Raw genomic sequence first — 18442 nt, 5'->3', positions numbered from 1 at the left:
AACAGGTGCTCAGACACCATCAGCAATAGCATCAACAAAGGGTAGCGTGTTGCCTTTTAGAAGTTCTGTGGGCCCTGATTGCAGAAGGAAAAATTTTGCCGATTCACAGAAGGAAAAATTATGGCTTAGTGGACACTTTGCAACTATACTTGTCGTATGTATTCTAGGATAGTTATGAACGGCCAATGTTATAATCACTGATGTTCGTTTCCTTGTGGCACCGTTGAGGCATCCACCAAGAAGTGAAGCCAAGCTAGCACTTGAGAGGGCTATGGGAGTGGGGCCCTACTACAGTGTCGTCTTCTACTCCTGAAGGCGCTCAAGCAACCTACAAGTTTTTTTTACTCTGATCAGTCTGGTCGCTGTTAATGTTTTTCATCGCATTTGTGCTTGTATATCTATGCAGCAGCTTGAGGCCTGCGCACTGTGCGATGCGAGTACACGCTAAAGAATATCAGATGGTCAAAATTTCTAGTGCCCTCCACTGCAGTGTCTCTCAATCATATCATGGTGTTGGAATGTGAAAACCCAAAATATTACTACTACTACTACTACTACTACTACTACTACTACTACTACTACTACTACTACTACTACCATTACTACTACAGTTGAACCCCCTTATAAGAGACATGCTCTGGAAAGCAATTATTGTCTCCTATACCCTTTTATCTGTTACATCAGTGCACGGAGTAAAATAAGAGAGGAGCGCCGACTCCGCTCGTGTGGAAGAGACACATCTTGCAACGCCGCTTTATGCTTTGCGGTGCATCTGCGAGATGGTGCTACGAATGGAGGAAAGCGGCGGAGGAGAGCATTCCTCGAGCAGAGCTGCGGGCGGGGGCTCCGTCTGTCGTTGCCAGCGGCACGAACGCATGCTTGGCTGCGTTCATAGGTCTGCTCGCCTATCCTTTTTGTCGTATGCTCCGCACATGCATTACCTCTGCTACCAATTCTTTCCTGTAACGAGCGTGACTATTGCAGTTTGCGGATCGATGTTATGAAAAGAAATAACCTAAACGTATCATTTTACTTATTTTATTCGAAACAGGCCAAATTCCTGGCATCTTTAACGTTGACCACACAGAATTATACTATGCCACTACAATGTACATGAACATAATACATATTTAAACTTAATACATTAGGTAACACTGCCAAAAGTGAGCTTCAATTTGGGCACAGAGGGTCTCTGTCGCTTATAGCAGTAGAGCTGCTTGCACCACTTTCTGCCGCACATTGTTCGTTGAAAGGTGCATTCAAGCTGTCGTCTCAGATCCTTGCCAGATGGCCAACGAAGGAGTCCTCTTGTAGGCAAGGCTGAAAATTTTCATTATCTGGGCAAACAAAGGCGCCCACTCTGTATGCGGCTGTAGACTAATTGATGTCCTCTCCCTCTTCGACACCAGTGTCTATTGGTTCCTCCTGATATTCAGCGTCATTGAGTTGAGCCACGCTTACCTGAAAGATGGAACGAATTGCTCCTTTTCGAAGTCGAGGCTCTTTCTTTACGTCTAGTAGGAGGTTTACTTTGTGTTTGCTGAAGTACCTATCAAACATGAGTTGCTGCTCGAAGTGTCGAGCACATATTTTGCCCTTCGATTTCAGGGGTCGCATGCTCACGGGTACTTTTTAACGCCACTGATGCAGTAGCAGCGGATCACTTGGGGCTGCGAAGAGCGGAATCTTCTTCCACCCTTTGCCATAACCAGACTTGCAGCGGGGATCATAACACTTCATTGTGCTCTGTCCGGTTACCCAGAGTCTTTACACACAAATATGAAGATATCTTGTTTCTTCGAGCATGAATAAGCACATTCAAGACATTTTAAACGAAAATGTCTGACCAACACTGCCGCTCAGGCGTGGAAGACAAGCATACGTCTGCTCTGCCGTTCTTTTTCAGAATTTTTCATCTGCTTTGTCTAAAGATCAGTAACAGTGTTTCGCATATGTGTAAAAAAAGCGGTACGATGTTTTTATTTCGGATTTCATTATGAGTATGCATATAAACATTTCGTTTGATTGTCATACTGAGGCAGACGAGCAAGCAGTTTTCTAGCAGACGGCATGCTCCGTGCCCGCCGCTCCTTGTTGCCGCCGCCGCAGGTTTCTGCCAGTTCGCGCATGCGCTCATTAACAGCTGTACAGATGGCGCTACGCTTTGTGATACGCGCCGAGAAAGGAGGAAGCATTGCGAAAGCAGAAGGAGGAGCGCAGGAGAAGAGAAGAGGAATCGAGTTGGACCAATGCATGCGCGTTGCATGATGTGTCCCACGCGAAAGCGTGGGGCGTCAGCAGAGTTGGCGCTCCTCTGTTATCTTACTCCTGCATCAGTGCCTCTTATAAAGGGGTTCAAGTGTATTATTATTATTATTATTATTATTATTATTATTATTATCCAGTAGCTTAGTTCAAATTAGTGGAAGCATGAACTTGTGCATTGTGCTAGCTGGTAGAGTTTTTCAAGATACTGTTGCGTGGAATAATGCACATGCTTAATTAAAGCAGCTCCAAAACAATAGATACACTACTTGTGTATGTCATGTAGCCACTTTGTGTTTTTGAATGCAGTCCTCATATGCCACATACAAGGAGCTGGATTCGCAAATTGGCTATGTGGCAATGAAGGTGGTGCACTTGGGCGATCTCCTGGAAAGTGTGAACACACCTCGTTCACGCGCCGTCGAGGCACAGAAGCTGATGAAGCACTTTGCAGAGTTTCTTGGCCCAGAGCATGGGCCGCACACGGGTATCTTCCATGACCCAGCCAAGGTAACGGCCTCCAATCTCTGTATAGTGAATAAAAGTAAGCAAAGGGATGATTAATTATGCTTGCAGGATGTAGCAGCTTCGAGAAGAGTTCTGCTAGTTGTAGGATTTCTGGATGAGAGCCCACTTACAAAACACACGGACACAGCAGAGGCGGTTGAAACAAACCAAACATTGTGCACATTTATTCAATTACTTTTACATTGATGATATCGTCAGCCGAATCAAATACATCACAAGTGGTCAACATCCTAAAACAACCTTGTACAGTATAGCAATACACTCAATCAACATCATTGACAAACATGGAAACGCGAGGACTGTGTTGTCGATGTTCAGCTCACAACAAGGGACCCACGGGAGACAACCCACGATCTCCACAGAACACAACTTCCCAACACAATGGATCATGCAACTTTTCTTGCTACTCCAGTTTCTGCTTGCACCTCTCCCGAGTGACGTAGTTGAGCACATCAGTGAAGTCTCTTGACATCGCTCTGAAACACATCTGAAAGAATGCGGGAGAAATAATGGACTCAAATACACCACACAAACACCACTAGCATCATTGAGAAAGCATTACTGGAAGTGCCGCACTGGAAGCCTTCTTGAGCAGGCTGTTTGATGCACAACAGCTTACAAAGAGCGAAATCGTCTATAGAGCTATCTAAATGCTGGACGCACTAGCGGTGGGTCTCGACCAGAAGAAAGGGCATTAGCCACACTGTTGAAGGGAAATGAAATATGTTCTAAAGGTTCGCTGTGATCGACCACGTCATGAGTAAAAGGGCACGAGGCACGTGCCGGGCACTGGAATGTGGCGTCGGTGCGCGAGACCCCGATGGTGCCTTTGCGCGCCATGTTGACAGTCGAGATTGGTCACAGAGGCTCGTGGCATGCGACCGGCGCCATTATGGAAAATCACAGAAGATGAGCTGGCACTGTGCATTTGGGCTTTGAGCTGAGAAGATTAGAAAGGTCGGCATCGCAACAGTGACAGAGGCAGTAGAGCCACCCGGTGCTGAGGTTGTCGGCAAATAGGCCCTGGGAGTAGTCGTCGATCTCAGAAGACTCGTGTGAGGCTGCCCGGACTTGCCGCATCCTTTCCCTGCAGTTCCTGGTCTACAGCTCTTCCGCTTCGTGCCAGAACAGATGTAGGCCGCACCACCATCAAGACGCCATTGATGAGTTAGGTGATGATGACGACGATGATATATTTTTATTTATTGAAAAAAAGGCAAAAAAGGGAGGGGCAAATGTCAAGGGTGGTTTCCCCATTTCAGGACACCAGTGGCCGCTGCAGCTCGCCAGGCTTGATCCAGGAGACCCCTTTGGGTCTTCAGGTCAGGTCGGGTGAGGACGGCTTCCCAAGGCTGCCCCAGTAGCGTGAGTATCAGAGGCGACTGAACCTTCATAGGCTTGCTCCGGCAGTCCCATGTGACGTGTTGCAATGTCGGTCGTGACTCGCACCACGAAGATTGGTTTACATATGCATTGGGGTTTATGTGCTGCCACCTTTCCAAATGTGAATAGGCGTTAACCTGAATTTGTCTTAGCTGGCGAGCTTCGTCAACTTTAAGCGATTTGTGCGGTGGGGCATACCGCTGTTTTGTCTTCCGTTGGTGCTCGAGTATATTGCGTGCAGTGCAAGGTTCATACTGATTATCATTATTGTTGTTCACTCGGTTGCTCGAATCACGAGCGAAAGTGTGCGCCAGCGCATTACCCGAGATACCCTTGTGGCCTGGGCACCAAATTATAACATGGTTAGGTGTAACCTAACTGAGCCGGAGACAATGACAAAGACCGGGACACCGGCAATGAGGTCAAGCGACTCGTTCGGTGGAAAAGGACTACGACAGTAGGAACTTAAGGAGGACGGCGATGACAGAATCCACGAACTGCCGACATGGCAAGGGCACAGAGTCGACGTGGCCAAGCGACGAAACCAAAGATCGTTTAGGTGCTGAAATGCCATATTGGATAACTACTGGCCAGGCATAGAGACAGATTCAGACTGGTTGACAGTCTGTTTTGGTTTTACTTATGTATGTGCTTTGTTGCTGAGTTAATTTTGAGTGTATGCATGTGTTTGTTTCTTTTTTCCATTTCTTGAAAGTGTGTTTGTCTTGCCACGCCCATCTCCCGTCTCTCTCTTAATGCAATCCGTTGTAAGTGCTCCCAAAATGAATCACAACAGACCATTGGTAGGGAGTGTCCTTGCATATAGAGGAAACCCGCAGCAGACTTGCTGTAGGCTCGAAATTTGACGGCACCACCCCCGTTTTGCTGGAATAACGTTTTGAAATATAAGTATTTTGTGCAATTTACTATGTTTGAGATTTTTTTACACTGAAGTACCCTAACAGTGTATGCCAATACTATACAGCCAAACTCTACTGTTATATTGAACTCGGGTAAATTTAATTGGCCCTTACATTGAATCGTAGAGTTTCTCACGAAAGAGGGAAATCTGTTGGATGCAAGGGAATGCTGTGATATGTGAGCTTCGAACTTTAATCGGATTTGTATACCTTGGAGACACTTCTGTCTCCATGTTGAACTGTAAAACATCGTTGGTGCAAACCTGAAAGAAGAAGAGAGAAGAGACTCTGAAAAGCGCACACTCGCAACTGACTTTTATTGAACTGAAGCTCATCTTATAAAAATCCTCACGCATGCGTACAACCACATGAAAAACCGAACATCTATAATCACAACCTATCGGATAGAAAAGCAAATTCATTATCATACAATGACAGGGACGGAACACTGATGCATTGTTCGCCAAATTGCCTAATATACATCGCCTCTGCCAATTCACGTGCCACTTAGTCATTGCTTCTTTGCAAGATTTTCGTGCACTGCAGTAGCGATTCACATGTGCACACCTTACAATGATATGGCAAATGTGAACCCTTGCAGTTTCTCATTGACAGCGCATGTTCCCTTAAGCGATCGTTCATACATCGGCCCGACTGGCCAATATACACCCTGCCACAACCGAGCAGGATCAAGTAGACAACACCTACCAAACAACTCAAAAACTTCCTTTCGTGCTTCTTTACACAATCAGCACTTGGTACACCTTACGAACGAGCACAAATACGGGAAAGCCTCCGAGGTACCCAGAACATGACAGGGATCTCAAAACGAGAGGCGAAGTTGTTGAAGAAATGAGCCACTCTGTGTACACAGGGAATGGCAACGGGGCGCTTCTTTTGTGTTTTTTTTCCTTTGTGCCTGAATTGCCGGTGGCATCATGTCGAAATTTTAGCTGTAAAGCTTCACATACTGACGTTCACACCAATAAAGGAAAACCCGCAGACATGAGTCTAGAAATTTGCACCCTGAAACTTTTCTCAAGAACGTGGTGGTAAGACCTGGTAAGAGCCAACTGTAAGCTCGTACTAGCAATGGCCCTTTTCACTACTTTAGAATGAGCGGAATGATATGGCAAAAAAGCCTTCTGAGCAAAAGGGGGATACATCCAACACACTTGGTTTTTGTCAAGCATGAGATGAAGATCTAAAAACTGCAATTTGTCATTGACGGGAAGCTTGTGGGTAAACTTGAGCCCTTGTCCAAAGGCTCTAAACTTATCTAAAACAAAAGTGACACATTCAGAGTAGGGTTCATATGACTCATTTTTCAAAAGAACTAAAAAATAATTCACATATTTAAAAACGCGTAATACCTTGTCTTTGGACAAAACAGTATCCAGGTGTCTGTCAATCTGACCCAGGAAGATATTACACAGCACTGGGGCTACACACGAACCAATACAAATACCTTCCTTTTGTACAAACAACTCGTTTTCGAACAAAATGAACGTTGCTTTAAGATAAAATGCTAAGAGGGCAAGAAAACTGTCTACCAGAACTCTGGAATGGTTAATAAAAGGCACAGACCCATTGTTTTCTATGCAGTAACTTTATGCGGTACAGAATAAAAAATGTCCTCGACATCGACAAAGAAAAAATGTCCCACAGAGCTATTGTCCTGAAGAAACTGAATTATATCACAGGAATTTTTTACAGCGAACGGCTCGTCTGACAAAAGAGTGGTAGATTGTTTCAACAAGTAACGACTCACTATTACCTGCCACGTACTATTTTCGCTGACAATTGGCTAAAGGGCATCTGTCGTTTGTGAGCTTTAGGGCTAAAAAATGCAGATAGCTTATCTCTCTTGCACTCACTAATGCCCTTTGCCAGCCTAGACAGTCCGTGCTGACTACATAAGGCAACAGCATTAGACTTTACCTTGGGGGTGAAAACCCGGACTTCCTTGAAGTTCTTCAGTATGGCATCAGTGGCCTCGACTTCAAAGATCCCTTTCTTCACGAGCGCAAATCCACCTTCTTTGTCTGACACTAGCACGCGCAAGTTATTCTTCTTGAGGGAGAACACAACTCCATTCACGGGGTCACGCCCATTACGACTTCCTTTGGGAAGTCCTTAGCAAGCTATCAGTTCCATCCAGAACGCACCTCTCCTGGTCTTCAGCCATGGCCCTGCTGGCCATGTGTTAGTTCAAGGAAAGTAACTCGTGCACAGGAATGGTAGGCTCAAGGCTAAATCTCGGCCCATTGTTAAGTATGCGCGCCACCTCCTCTGGTACTTGTACGTCGCCCACCACTTGTAATCCTACCATTCGGATATCTTCTTCCTACGTCTGGGAAGCACCTGAAGACACCGTTGCCACTTGTATTCTGTTGTTTGAGCAGCCAGAATTCTTAGGCGTTGAAGTTCCACGTGCACAGCTCCGGGCTGACTCTTGCTAAAGCAGCATGCTTTCATCCAGTCAAACATCAGCCTAAATTGCCGCCAAAGTTTGGAGCGCAATATATTGGACACACGCTTCACATGTCCCACCGAAGGCATCTCGTACCCATACAAGTTCACGACTTCCACGGGAAAAAAAGCCATTGTTCAGGCTGTAGGCTATGGTCCTTGCTCTGCATGAAGTTGAAGCTATGAGGGTCACAAGACGAAAAGCATCCGGAAGAGAGACGCAAAAGGAAGAAGGGCCCACTGTACAAGAAAGATAGCTCTGTAACATACGCTGTTGGGCTAGTTGGTGTGTAGCTGTGTAAAACATCGTTAAAGGAACCAAAATGTGCTGCTTTCGGACACCTCACCAGTTGAACTGTCACTTTTCAAGAAGATCCACGCATCGCACCAGAGTCAACTGGCATCACGATTGTCAAAACGGGCACATTTAAAGAAAAACCCTCCTCGCAGTGCGTTGTACCAGTCTGGCCGTGGTTTTTGCTTGCATGTGCACTAGCCTGCTGTAATCACTCATCACAACGTCATGCCCTGTGGTCATTGACAGGATTCAGCAAGAAGTGCATTCACTGTGTCACAGCACGAACACACATTCGGAGAACTCAACTAGTTATAACTGGACGAACTACAATGTACGATGCAAGACGCTATGGCTAGTGGTGTAAATTATAGAACTGCACAACCTTGCCAGTTGAGTAATGCACATTCCGCTTGCTCTGGTGCTGTACCGCTGATGCTCAAATACGTAACCGTTTATTCTAAGACTCATTTCCTTCCATTTTGTTTCATTTACATCTACTCACCGTAGTAGCTGAACCCAACATTCGCTTTTTTATGAAAGTTTTGAACCTTCTAGGGGGTGCTCCAGAAACGTAAGAGAGGAGGAAAGGGAAAGGGAAACAAGTGTCCACTACCTTGGAAACTTGTTTCATCTAGGGACCCTAATGCCTACAACTACAAACAGTGGAAAAATGAAAACTAAATAAAATTTCCCCATATTCTCTGAATGCCACCTTTCTTGGAATATGGTAGTGTCGTGAAGCCGACTTTCCCTGCTGAATTTGATCATGGCTAATTCTTTGAAATTTTTATATTGAATCGTACAATATTATATTAAGCCATTCCTCTACCTTCTTTTTTTGTAAGATTGATATATGCATGTTAGACTGCCTGTATTTATAAAACTGCATTTTTTTATGAGAATAAATATTACGACTGAGAACTGTGTCGTTTTTTTGCTAGGTGTGCTAAATGTTAAGAAATTGCAGAATTAGGGGATAGAATATTTTTGTGGCCAAACTTTCGATTGTCTTATTTAAGCAGACTTTTTTTTACAAGCATTTTCATTGTGTGGGTGTAAAACCTACACTTAGACTAAATTTTGTCAAAACCGGGAACGGTGACCACAGTTTTGTGTTCGTTCTGATCTGGATACACTCAAGAGTCACTTGTGATATGATAAACACAAGACACAGTCATGCCTATGTTTTTCAATAAAAATAATTCTCTAATTTATTTTCTTTTTGCAGCTTCACGAAGCTGCGGACATTATCCAGAAACTTCATCTTATAGCTCAAGAGTTGCCTTACGGAAAGTATGACCCGTTTTTAATCGGTGTGCATTGTTACGTGTGAGTGCTTTTCTGTGGAGTTTACTGCAAATTGTTGGTACCATTGGCCTTTGTCAGAAGCAGAGTAAGATGGGAATCTGTGTTGTGTGAAGCAAGGAGCTGCTTACTTTGTATTGTTTGTCTTTTTCTCTTTCGTCCAAATGTTAGTATAATGTTGATTGCCATGTGGTCATAGATGGAGCAATAAGTGTGCATGATGCTGGCTCACAGGCACATTGACTACACTGTGATGCTTAAAGGATAGCTCATACCATATTTACTAGCATAATATGCACACTTCTTTTGCAATTTTGGAGCCCTAAGATGGGGGTGCACAAATTACAAGGGAGTTTCGTGACCGTATACGAAATATTATGTCACAGTCCTAACGCGCCCAGTATATACATAAAAAAAATTGGAGCACAAATGAAGTGTATTTGTTTATTTTGAAAGAATTAGCACCAAATTTACTCAGTCAGATCTGGTTATGCGCGGTCTAGTGGGAATCATTGATCGCCAATTTCGATTGAGAATCATTATCGCGGCCGTTGCCACCGCCCTCCCAAAGCGCATCATCCTTGGTTCCATCGAGCGTGTTCGAACGCGGCATTATTTTAAATCTTTAGACAATTTGGGGAGAAACTAGGTTCCACGACATGGCGATCCCGAAAAAACTAAGCATCCACAGATAATTGAAGAGGCCTCCCTCAATGGCAGGAAACCTGCATTAGCAAGCGCCCACTCTTCTGCTTCCTCACGTACCTATCACATTGGTCGTCATGTTGAAGTACGTCCCCTGGAAGTGCTTTGCTGTAGTATGCTTCCCGTTTTCTTCAGCTAAATTTACAACAGCGAGCTTCAACTTCGTCGTATTATAATTACGGCAGCGCATCGCAAGGGAACCGTCAAAGCGCGTCGACCGGATGGCAAAACTTAAACATCCGAAATCGACCAAGCGTGCGTTGCAGCATGGACGCAGGGAACGAAGGGGAACAGTTGGCTCAACAGGCTTTTGCCCGCCTCCGATGCAGAAAGTCGTGCGTGTTGTGACGCGAGCATGCATTCTTTAGGGGTGTGCAAATACACTCACACCTCGTTATAACGTAACGGGATATAACAAAGTAATGGATATAATGAAGTAAATGAAATTCCTCTTGAAAGCTCTATTGAAAACCATGCATTTTTAACCTTGCTGTAACGAAGTAAAATTGACTGGTAAATGAATATAGCGAACTAAATTAGTCTATCAAATAGTCTACAAAAAACCCGACCGTAGTGTGTTAAGTATATCGTTTTCTGCGGAGTTTGACACTTGTTTGGAGCGACTCTTTCAAAACTTATGCACCGACCTTACAGCCGCGCCCCATGCGGCCGAGAGAGCCGCTCTTCTTACACAGCCAGCGGAGAGGATTGAGGAAGCGCTCAGCAGGTCACTTGACCAAGAAGCGGTGCCGCGGTGCAAACCTATTTTTCTCTCACGACGGCAACGACTGCGTCTCCGCTGCTACCATGGCTGCTACCCTCGCAACCGAGAAAGAAGGACCCTTCGCGACAGATGAATAAAACTTTATTTTCGTATCCAGCATGTTTGTGATCCGGGCTAGACCGCACAAGGAGGTACCGGGAGACCTTGTCTCTGTACAGCCTCCCTGGTCTGCTGAATAGCCCATTTTTGGTCTTGAACCTCCGAGCTTAGCAGCACAAGTCGCCACTGCTCCCGGAGGACCCCAGGAGAACTTTTTGATAGGCTGGGGCATTCCCATAATATATGTTTTTAAGACGCCTTTTCTGTTACACATAGCTTACATTTATTGTCCGGGTACAAGTTCGGGTAGCTCCTGTAGAGGTGCACAAGGTTCGGCTAGTAGTTCGTCTGTAGCTGTCGGTATTCCGATGCTTCTTGCCTGTTTAGACTCGGATGAGGGGCGTAAAATTTCTGATTGCTACTTGCGAATCGCTCAGTATGAATGAGTGTTTGTTGGAGGTGATAGCCATGGCTATGGCTACCTCCTCAGCCTCCTCTATATTGTTTGTTATCACAGAGCAATCATTAATACAAATGCCGGACGTGTCAATCACGACAGCAGTGTGAGCTTTTCGTTCAGGGTATGGGCTAGCATCTACAAAAAGAGATTTACTGTTCCTGCCGTGTGCTTTGAGCAGGGCTTTTGCTCGGTGTTTTCTGCGGTCCGTGTTGATAATGGGGTTCATGTTTTTCGGTATCGGGTTAGAAATGATCTTAGCTCAGATTGTATTAGGGATGTCATTTTTGACACCATGTTGTGCATGGTACATGATCCCTAATCTACTCATTATATTTCTTCCCATTTTAGTTTTACTGAGCCTTTCAAGCTGGGATATCCGCTGAGCTTCTAAAATCTCTTCAAGCGTACTGTGTAGTCCTAGCTGAAGAAAAAGGTCTGTGCTAGCATACTCAGGTATTCCTATCGCTTGTTTGTAGACCTTCCGGATGAGTGCATTTATTTTATTAGTTTCAGCTTTTTGCCAGTTGTGGTATGCTGCTACATACGTTATGTGACTTATGACGAAGGCCTGAATTAGACGAATTATGTGGGCTTCTTTCATACCTCGGTGTTTATTCGTGACCCTGCGAATCAGTCTCATCGCATTCGTGACTGGTGTTTAGTCTGTGTATAGTCTCGCCGTTGGCACCGTTAGCCTCGATGACTAATCCCAGTACCCGTATTTTTGGAACTGTCGGTATAGCTGTGCCCTCCTGTGTATGAATCCTAATTTCCTCATATTGCCGCTTGTTTTCCTCTGGCTTGTGTGATCTGCCTATGATTGCTGGCCTGTAGAGAAGTTCTGATTTCTCCGGGGAGCATGTGAGTCCTGTGCCTTCCAAGTATCGCTCAACTGTTCCTATTGCTTCTTGGAGTCTCTGTTCTATGTAGCCGTCGCTGCCATCACTGACCCATATTGTGATGTCATGCGCGTAGATAGAGTGATATAATCCCGGGATTTTATTTAACTCTTTCGGTAGTCCAATCATGATTAGATTAAAGAGCGTTGGCGATATTACGGAGCCCTGTGGAGTGCCTCTGCAGCCCAATTCTTGGAGATCAGATGTAAGGCCTCCTAAGCTGAGCCTTGCTTTCCTGTTGGTCAAGAAGTTTCTGACGTAATTATAGGCTCGCTCACCCATGTTTAAGCTCGATATGCGGCTGAGAATTGTTTCATGAGCTGCATTGTCAAATGCTTTCTTGAGATCCAAACAGAGTATGGCTCGTGTGGATCTTGTGGAGTAGTCTATGATTTGGTGTTTAATCTGTAGCATGGCGTCTTGGGTGGCTAGGTGACGACGGAAGCCTATCATCGTGTGTGGGTAGTACTCACGATCTTGAAGATAGTTGTTGGCTCTATTTAAAAATGCATGTTCCATTACTTTTGCTACGCATGACGTTAATGAGATGGGTCGGAGATTTACTTTGTTGATTGGCTTTCCAGGTTTTGGTATAAGGATTGTTCTAGCCTCTTTCCACGCGTCGGGTATTTCCCCTTCTGTCCAACATTTGTTTATATTGCCACATTGAATATGCAGCGCCGAGAGAACAACGAAGAACACGCGGAGCGAGAGAAGAAGACGAGGTTCTCTTCCGATCAGTTTGCCAGTGTTCTAGTACACTTAAAGTGAGTTTCCTGGATTCGACTGCTGCTGTTTCTGCATTGTGACACTGGTGGAGGCGCTGGGTACATGTTCGGGACGCCTGACAACAGCTCCGCATCTGGTCAAGAAAGACTTCCGCGCATCGACACCCCCGTTCACCGCAGCAGCCGGCGCCTGTTAGGCCTCAGCCCGGAGTTTGGTCCATTGTCGGAAAGCGTGACTGTGCCAGAAAGCATGACGGCGCCTGGAAGCACTGGCCCCAACATGTCCAGCCCAAGCACGACACCGTTGACTGTTTTGAACCCTCGACTTCCGGTTGACTTCCATGGAAACGGATATGAGGATGCACATGACTGGCTCGAGCAATTCGAGCACACAGCGAATGTTAACGGTTGGAACACCACACAGAAATTGGGCTTCGTTTATTTTCCGCTTCAAAACGGAGCCCGAACATGGTTCACGAATCGCGTGTGGTCGTCTTGGGACGAGTTCCGGCAGAAGTTCCTCGACACGTTCGCGAGCACTGAAAGACGAGAAATCGCACAGCGTATTCTCGAGCCACGGATTCAGAAACCAAATGAATCCGTTACGATGTTTGTTGAGGACATGGCGCGGCTATTTCGTCGAGCAGATCCTAATATGCCCGAAGCCAAAAAGGTTAGCCACCTCATTCGGGGCATTAAGGAGCAGCTGTTCGCTGGTCACATACGAAACCCACCTGCAAGTGTGGATGAATTCTCCAAGGAGGCGACATCTATCGAACGCACACTGCATCTACGTTATCGCCAGTATGACCGCCCAACCCACAGTGCACCGATCAGTGTGGCAGCCACTACCACAGCAACAACACCCGACGAAGGTTCTTTGCGCCAACTAATACGAGAAATCGTACAAGAAGAGGTCAAGAAACTCGTCGCCAAACCGAATGACTGCGCGATCGCCTCAGTAACGGAAGTTGTACGCCAGAAGATCAGGCAAGCGCTCTCGCTTCCTGAGCCGAACACGAGCACTACCAGGGCAAGCTATGCAGACTTAGTCCGCCGACAGCCAGCGAACGTGCGGACACCACATCAGTACCACCAGCAACATCCGCCGACAGCGCCTTGGTACTACAGAGAAACTTCGATGCCGAGGCGGCCACCACTTCGCAAAACTGACATCTGGCGTACCCCTGATCATAGGCCCCTGTGCTTTCACTGTGGGGAAGCAGGCCACATCGTTCGGTATTGCCCGTATCGCGCCGCAGGGTACCAAGTGTTTCCTTCTACGGTTCCTCGGCCCTATTTCAACGGAACACCTGATGTTGACACGAGTGTCATGACCCCGCGGGATGTTCCTCCTGGGTTTCGGTCACGCTCACCCTCTCCTGGGCGTTATTCTCCATCCTCTAGACGGAGCACCACTGACATGCCAAGAGGGAGATCTCCTAGTCCACGCCGGGGAAACTAAAAGCAGCGACCTCGGGGGGGAAGGTTGCGAATCGTCGAAGTGCTGAAAATCCCCCATTACTGCCGAGCGAAGGGAGACACATTTTCAATGAATCAACGAAAGGTGGGGTTGTTACTGCCGAAGTTGCAATTACGATTGACGGACATGACGTCATGGCATTGGTCGACACTGGCGCGGACTTCTCAATAATGAGTGAGAGTCTGGCAGACACACTCAGGAAGGTTAGAATGGAATGGACAGGGCCGCAGATTAGAGGAGCTGGAGGGCAGCTACTCACACCTACCGGAAAGTGCACCGCAAGAATGAAGATAGGGGATGCATCCTTCGTCGCTACTTTTGTTATCCTTTCTGAGTGTTGCAAACAGGCAATCTTGGGGATGGATTTTTTGCGTGAATATGGTGCCATCATCAATATTCCGGACGGTGTACTGACCTTTTCAGCGGATCAAAGCGCAGCGCTACACCGAAAATCCCTACGAGTCATTGACGATGTGACCGTACCTCCGTTATCGTGCCGCCTTGTTTCAGTCACGTGCAGCGAGCAGAATACTGGAGAAGGAATCGCTGAACAAGTATTGACGCTCCTACTCTCTCACGGTGTTGCAATTGCCAGAAGTATCGTCAATGTTGTGTGCGGTGAAGCAGAGGTTCTGTTGACGACTTTTACCAACGAGCGACGACACATTACACAAGGCACTACAGTTGCTTACTTCGACGAGATCACCGAAATCTGCGAGTGCTGTGTAGTACAACAGGACGAGCCGCTAGCCACATCAGCCTTACCACCTATTGACGTAAGCTCTGATTTGTCACCAGCGCAGAGACAGCGTATAGTAGATCTTCTTCACCAGTTCAAAGACTGTTTTTCATCGACCTCGAGGGTCAGTCAAACGCCACTGACGAAGCATCGGATAATAACGGAGGATAATAACGGAGGAGACGGCAAGGCCAATACGACAGAACCCGTACCGTGTAGCACCGAAAGAGCGTGAAGCAATCCAGGAACAAGTGAAGAAAATGCTCAATGATGACGTCATCCAGCCGTCAAGAAGTCCTTGGGCATCGCCGGTAGTGCTAGTTAAAAAGAAAGATGGAAGCTTGCGATTTTGTGTCGACTACTGCAAGCTGAACCGCGTGACAAAGAAAGACGTATACCCATTACCGCGCATCGATGATTCACTCGACAGGCTGAGGTATGCACGCTACTTTTCGTCAATGGACCTCAAAAGTGGGTATTGGCAAATTGAGGTCGACGAGCGAGATAGAGAAAAAACGGCTTTTGTAACGCCTGACGGGCTTTATGAATTTAAAGTCTTGCCATTTGGATTGTGCTCAACCCCCGCAACATTTCAGAGACTGATGGATACCGTTCTGTCAGGCCTTAAGTGGCAGACATGTCTGGTCTATCTGGACGACGTCATTGTTTTTTCAAAAACATTTGAGAAACACCTGAGCAGGCTGCTATCGGTATTCAGGGCAATAAGATCTGCCGGCCTGACACTGAAACCCGAGAAGTGTCATTTCGGTTTCAAGGAGCTTCAATTTTTAGGCCATGTGGTGAGCCATGAAGGTGTTCGACCTGATCCCGATAAGATTGCGGCCATCAGAAAATTTCCGGTACCAAAAGACAAGAAAGCAGTCAGGCGTTTCCTTGGCCTATGCGCATACTACCGAAGGTTTATTGCCAATTTCTCCCACATAGCCTCGCCGTTAACACGACTCACAAGAGAAGACGTTTCGTTCACATGGGGCGACGATCAACAGGTGGCATTTGGCGATCTCTGACAACGCCTGCAGACTCCGCCTGTGCTTGCTCACTTTGATGAGGATGCTCCTACCATGGTCCATACAGATGCCAGCAACGTGGGTTTAGGCGCTTTACTCGTCCAGTGGCAAGACTCAGCCGAGCGTGTGATCGCATATGCTAGTAGGACGCTTTCCCGCGCCGAGTCCAACTACTCCACAACGGAAAAAGTGTGTCTTGCTGTCGTATGGGCGGTTATGAAGTTTCGTCCGTACCTCTATGGCCGTTCCTTCCACGTAGTCAGCGACCATCATTCCCTCTGCTGGCTGACCAAACTTGAGAGACCCGTCTGGTCGGCTCGCACGGTGGAGCTTACGCCTTCAAGAGTTTGATATGACGGTCGTGTATAAGTCCGGACGGCAGCACGCCGACGCCGATTGCTTATCAAGGTCACCGATAAAGCACGACGATGACACAGACGATGAGAGCATGGCGTTTGTAGGAGTCGTTGACACCACTACGATTTCGTGCAAGCAGAAAGAAGACAGTGAGTTGCTTCCTCTTATTGAATTTTTGAATGGCCGGACAACAACCGTCCCTAGAAAATTTGCAAGGAGCCTGCCGTCATTCTGCTTACGTAGTGGTGTTCTCTATAAGAAGAACTTTTCCCCCAGAGGAAGCACCCACCTACGTGTCGTTCCGACGTCACTTCGTGAGGAGATAATTTGTGTTTGCCACGATGAGCCAACGTCTGGTGATCTTGGATACACATGCACATTAGCCAGAATCCAACAGAAATACTACTGGCCAAGACTTCCAGCTATTGTGAAGCATTACGTGCGCACGTGCCTCGATTGCCAACGACGAAAATCGCCACCGTTAAAACCAGCTGGACTATTACAACCAATTCAAGTGCCCACGGTACCTTTTGCCCAAATTGGAATGGATCTTCTTGGACCATATCAGACTTCCCATGCTGGCAACAAGTGGGTAATAGTCGCCACTGATTATCATACGCGCTATGCGGAAACAAAGGCTTTGTCAAGTGGCACCGCCGTTGAAACCGCACGATTCTTCGTAGAAAATATCGTCCTCAGGCACGGTGCTCCAACAATCATAATAACGGATTGAGGTGCCGCTTTCACGGCCGCGCTCCTGAAGACAGTGCTTGAGCTCAGTGGAACAGCCCATCGGAAAACCACTTCCTATCATCCACAAACCAACGGCTTAACAGAACGCCTCAACAACACTCTTGCCAACGTGTTGAGTATGTACGTTGACGTGGATCACAAGAACTGGGACGACATTCTACCGTACATCATGTTCGCCTATAATACAGCGCAGCAAGAAACTACACGAAGAACGCCGTTCAGTCTCCTTCATGGCCGTGAAGTGACGATGATGCTTGACGCCATGTTACTGCATGACTGCAATGACATCGATTTGGACGCTGCATCTTTTACCCAACGAGCAGAAGAAGCGAGGCAGCCTGCGCGCGTCAGAATCACCCAGCAGCAAAATTATGACGCCCAACGTTATAATCTGCGACACCGCCATGTCGTCTATCGGGCCGGCGACAAAATCTGGGTATGGAGTCCTATCCGCCGCCGGGGACTGTCCGAAAAATTGCTGAAGAAGTATTGTGGCTCCTACACAGTTTTACAACGCCTGAGCGACGTTAATTACGTGGTCGTTCCTGACAGCCCCTCGACAACTCGCCAGCAAAAACCAGAAATCGTGCACGTTGTGCGAATGAAGCCCTACTTTTCGGACTGATTTACACCATACATCTACTCCACCGTCTTTTGTAGAAGAGCATCGAGACGCTGCTCTCTGGAGGGGGGCAAATGCCACATTGAATATGCAGCCCCAAGAGAACAACGAAGAACACGCGCAGCGAAAGAAGAAGACGAGGTTCTCTTCCGATCAGTTTGCCAGTGTTCTGGTACAATTAAAGTGAGTTTCCTTGATTCGACTGCTGCTGTTTCTGCATTGTGACAATATATCCAGTTAAAAATTCTATAGATTCACTGTTCAGGTTACGTAAAGCTCGGTTGGTGACTTCATCGGGTCCCGGTGCTGATTTTACGTTTAATTTGTGGAGCACCGCTCTAATCTTTGCTACCTTAAAGTTTTTGTCCATGTTGGGGTTGGCTTCGCCTGTATAGTTCTTATGTTGTAGTGCGGCGATTTTGGCATGTAGATGTTTTGCAGATCTGTCATTAGCTGTTCCTCGTTTCCTTCGTATTCGCGTGTGAGACGACGGATAGTGTGTGTCTGTTCAGTTTTGGTGTTGGTGGGATCTAAAAGAAACCTTAGCAATTTCCACATTTGTGATGTTCCAATTTGGGTGCCCATGTCCTTACATATCTCCACCCATTGTTGCTCACACAGCTGCTTGCAGTGACTTTCAATCTCTTTATTGAGCTGTGCTATCTTTTTCCGGA

At 46.6% G+C, this 18442-nt stretch overlaps 1 protein-coding gene across 5 annotated transcripts in view; it reads left to right on the top strand.

Annotated features, from left to right (window-relative positions):
- Sec10 (Exocyst complex component Sec10) overlaps positions 1-18442 on the top strand; it is a 408207-nt gene that overhangs the window by 19550 nt on the left and 370215 nt on the right. For 4 of the 5 annotated variants that reach the window (XR_012885431.1, XM_075870760.1, XM_075870758.1 and 1 more), the window contains exons 3-4: positions 2575-2775; positions 9095-9195. Coding sequence is in view for 4 of the 5 variants with exons in the window: in XM_075870760.1 (XP_075726875.1) it covers positions 2575-2775; positions 9095-9195 (302 nt within the window). In the remaining variant the exon portion in view is untranslated. The remainder of the gene's footprint in view (positions 1-2574; positions 2776-9094; positions 9196-18442) is intronic. The other variant, XM_075870759.1, reaches the window with a different exon arrangement.

This window comes from Rhipicephalus microplus, chromosome 8, assembly GCF_043290135.1.
Source record: "Rhipicephalus microplus isolate Deutch F79 chromosome 8, USDA_Rmic, whole genome shotgun sequence".
NCBI lineage: Eukaryota > Metazoa > Arthropoda > Arachnida > Ixodida > Ixodidae > Rhipicephalus > Rhipicephalus microplus.
The sequence above is the reverse complement of the archived record's forward strand: the minus strand, read 5'-3'. Positions and strand labels throughout refer to the sequence as shown.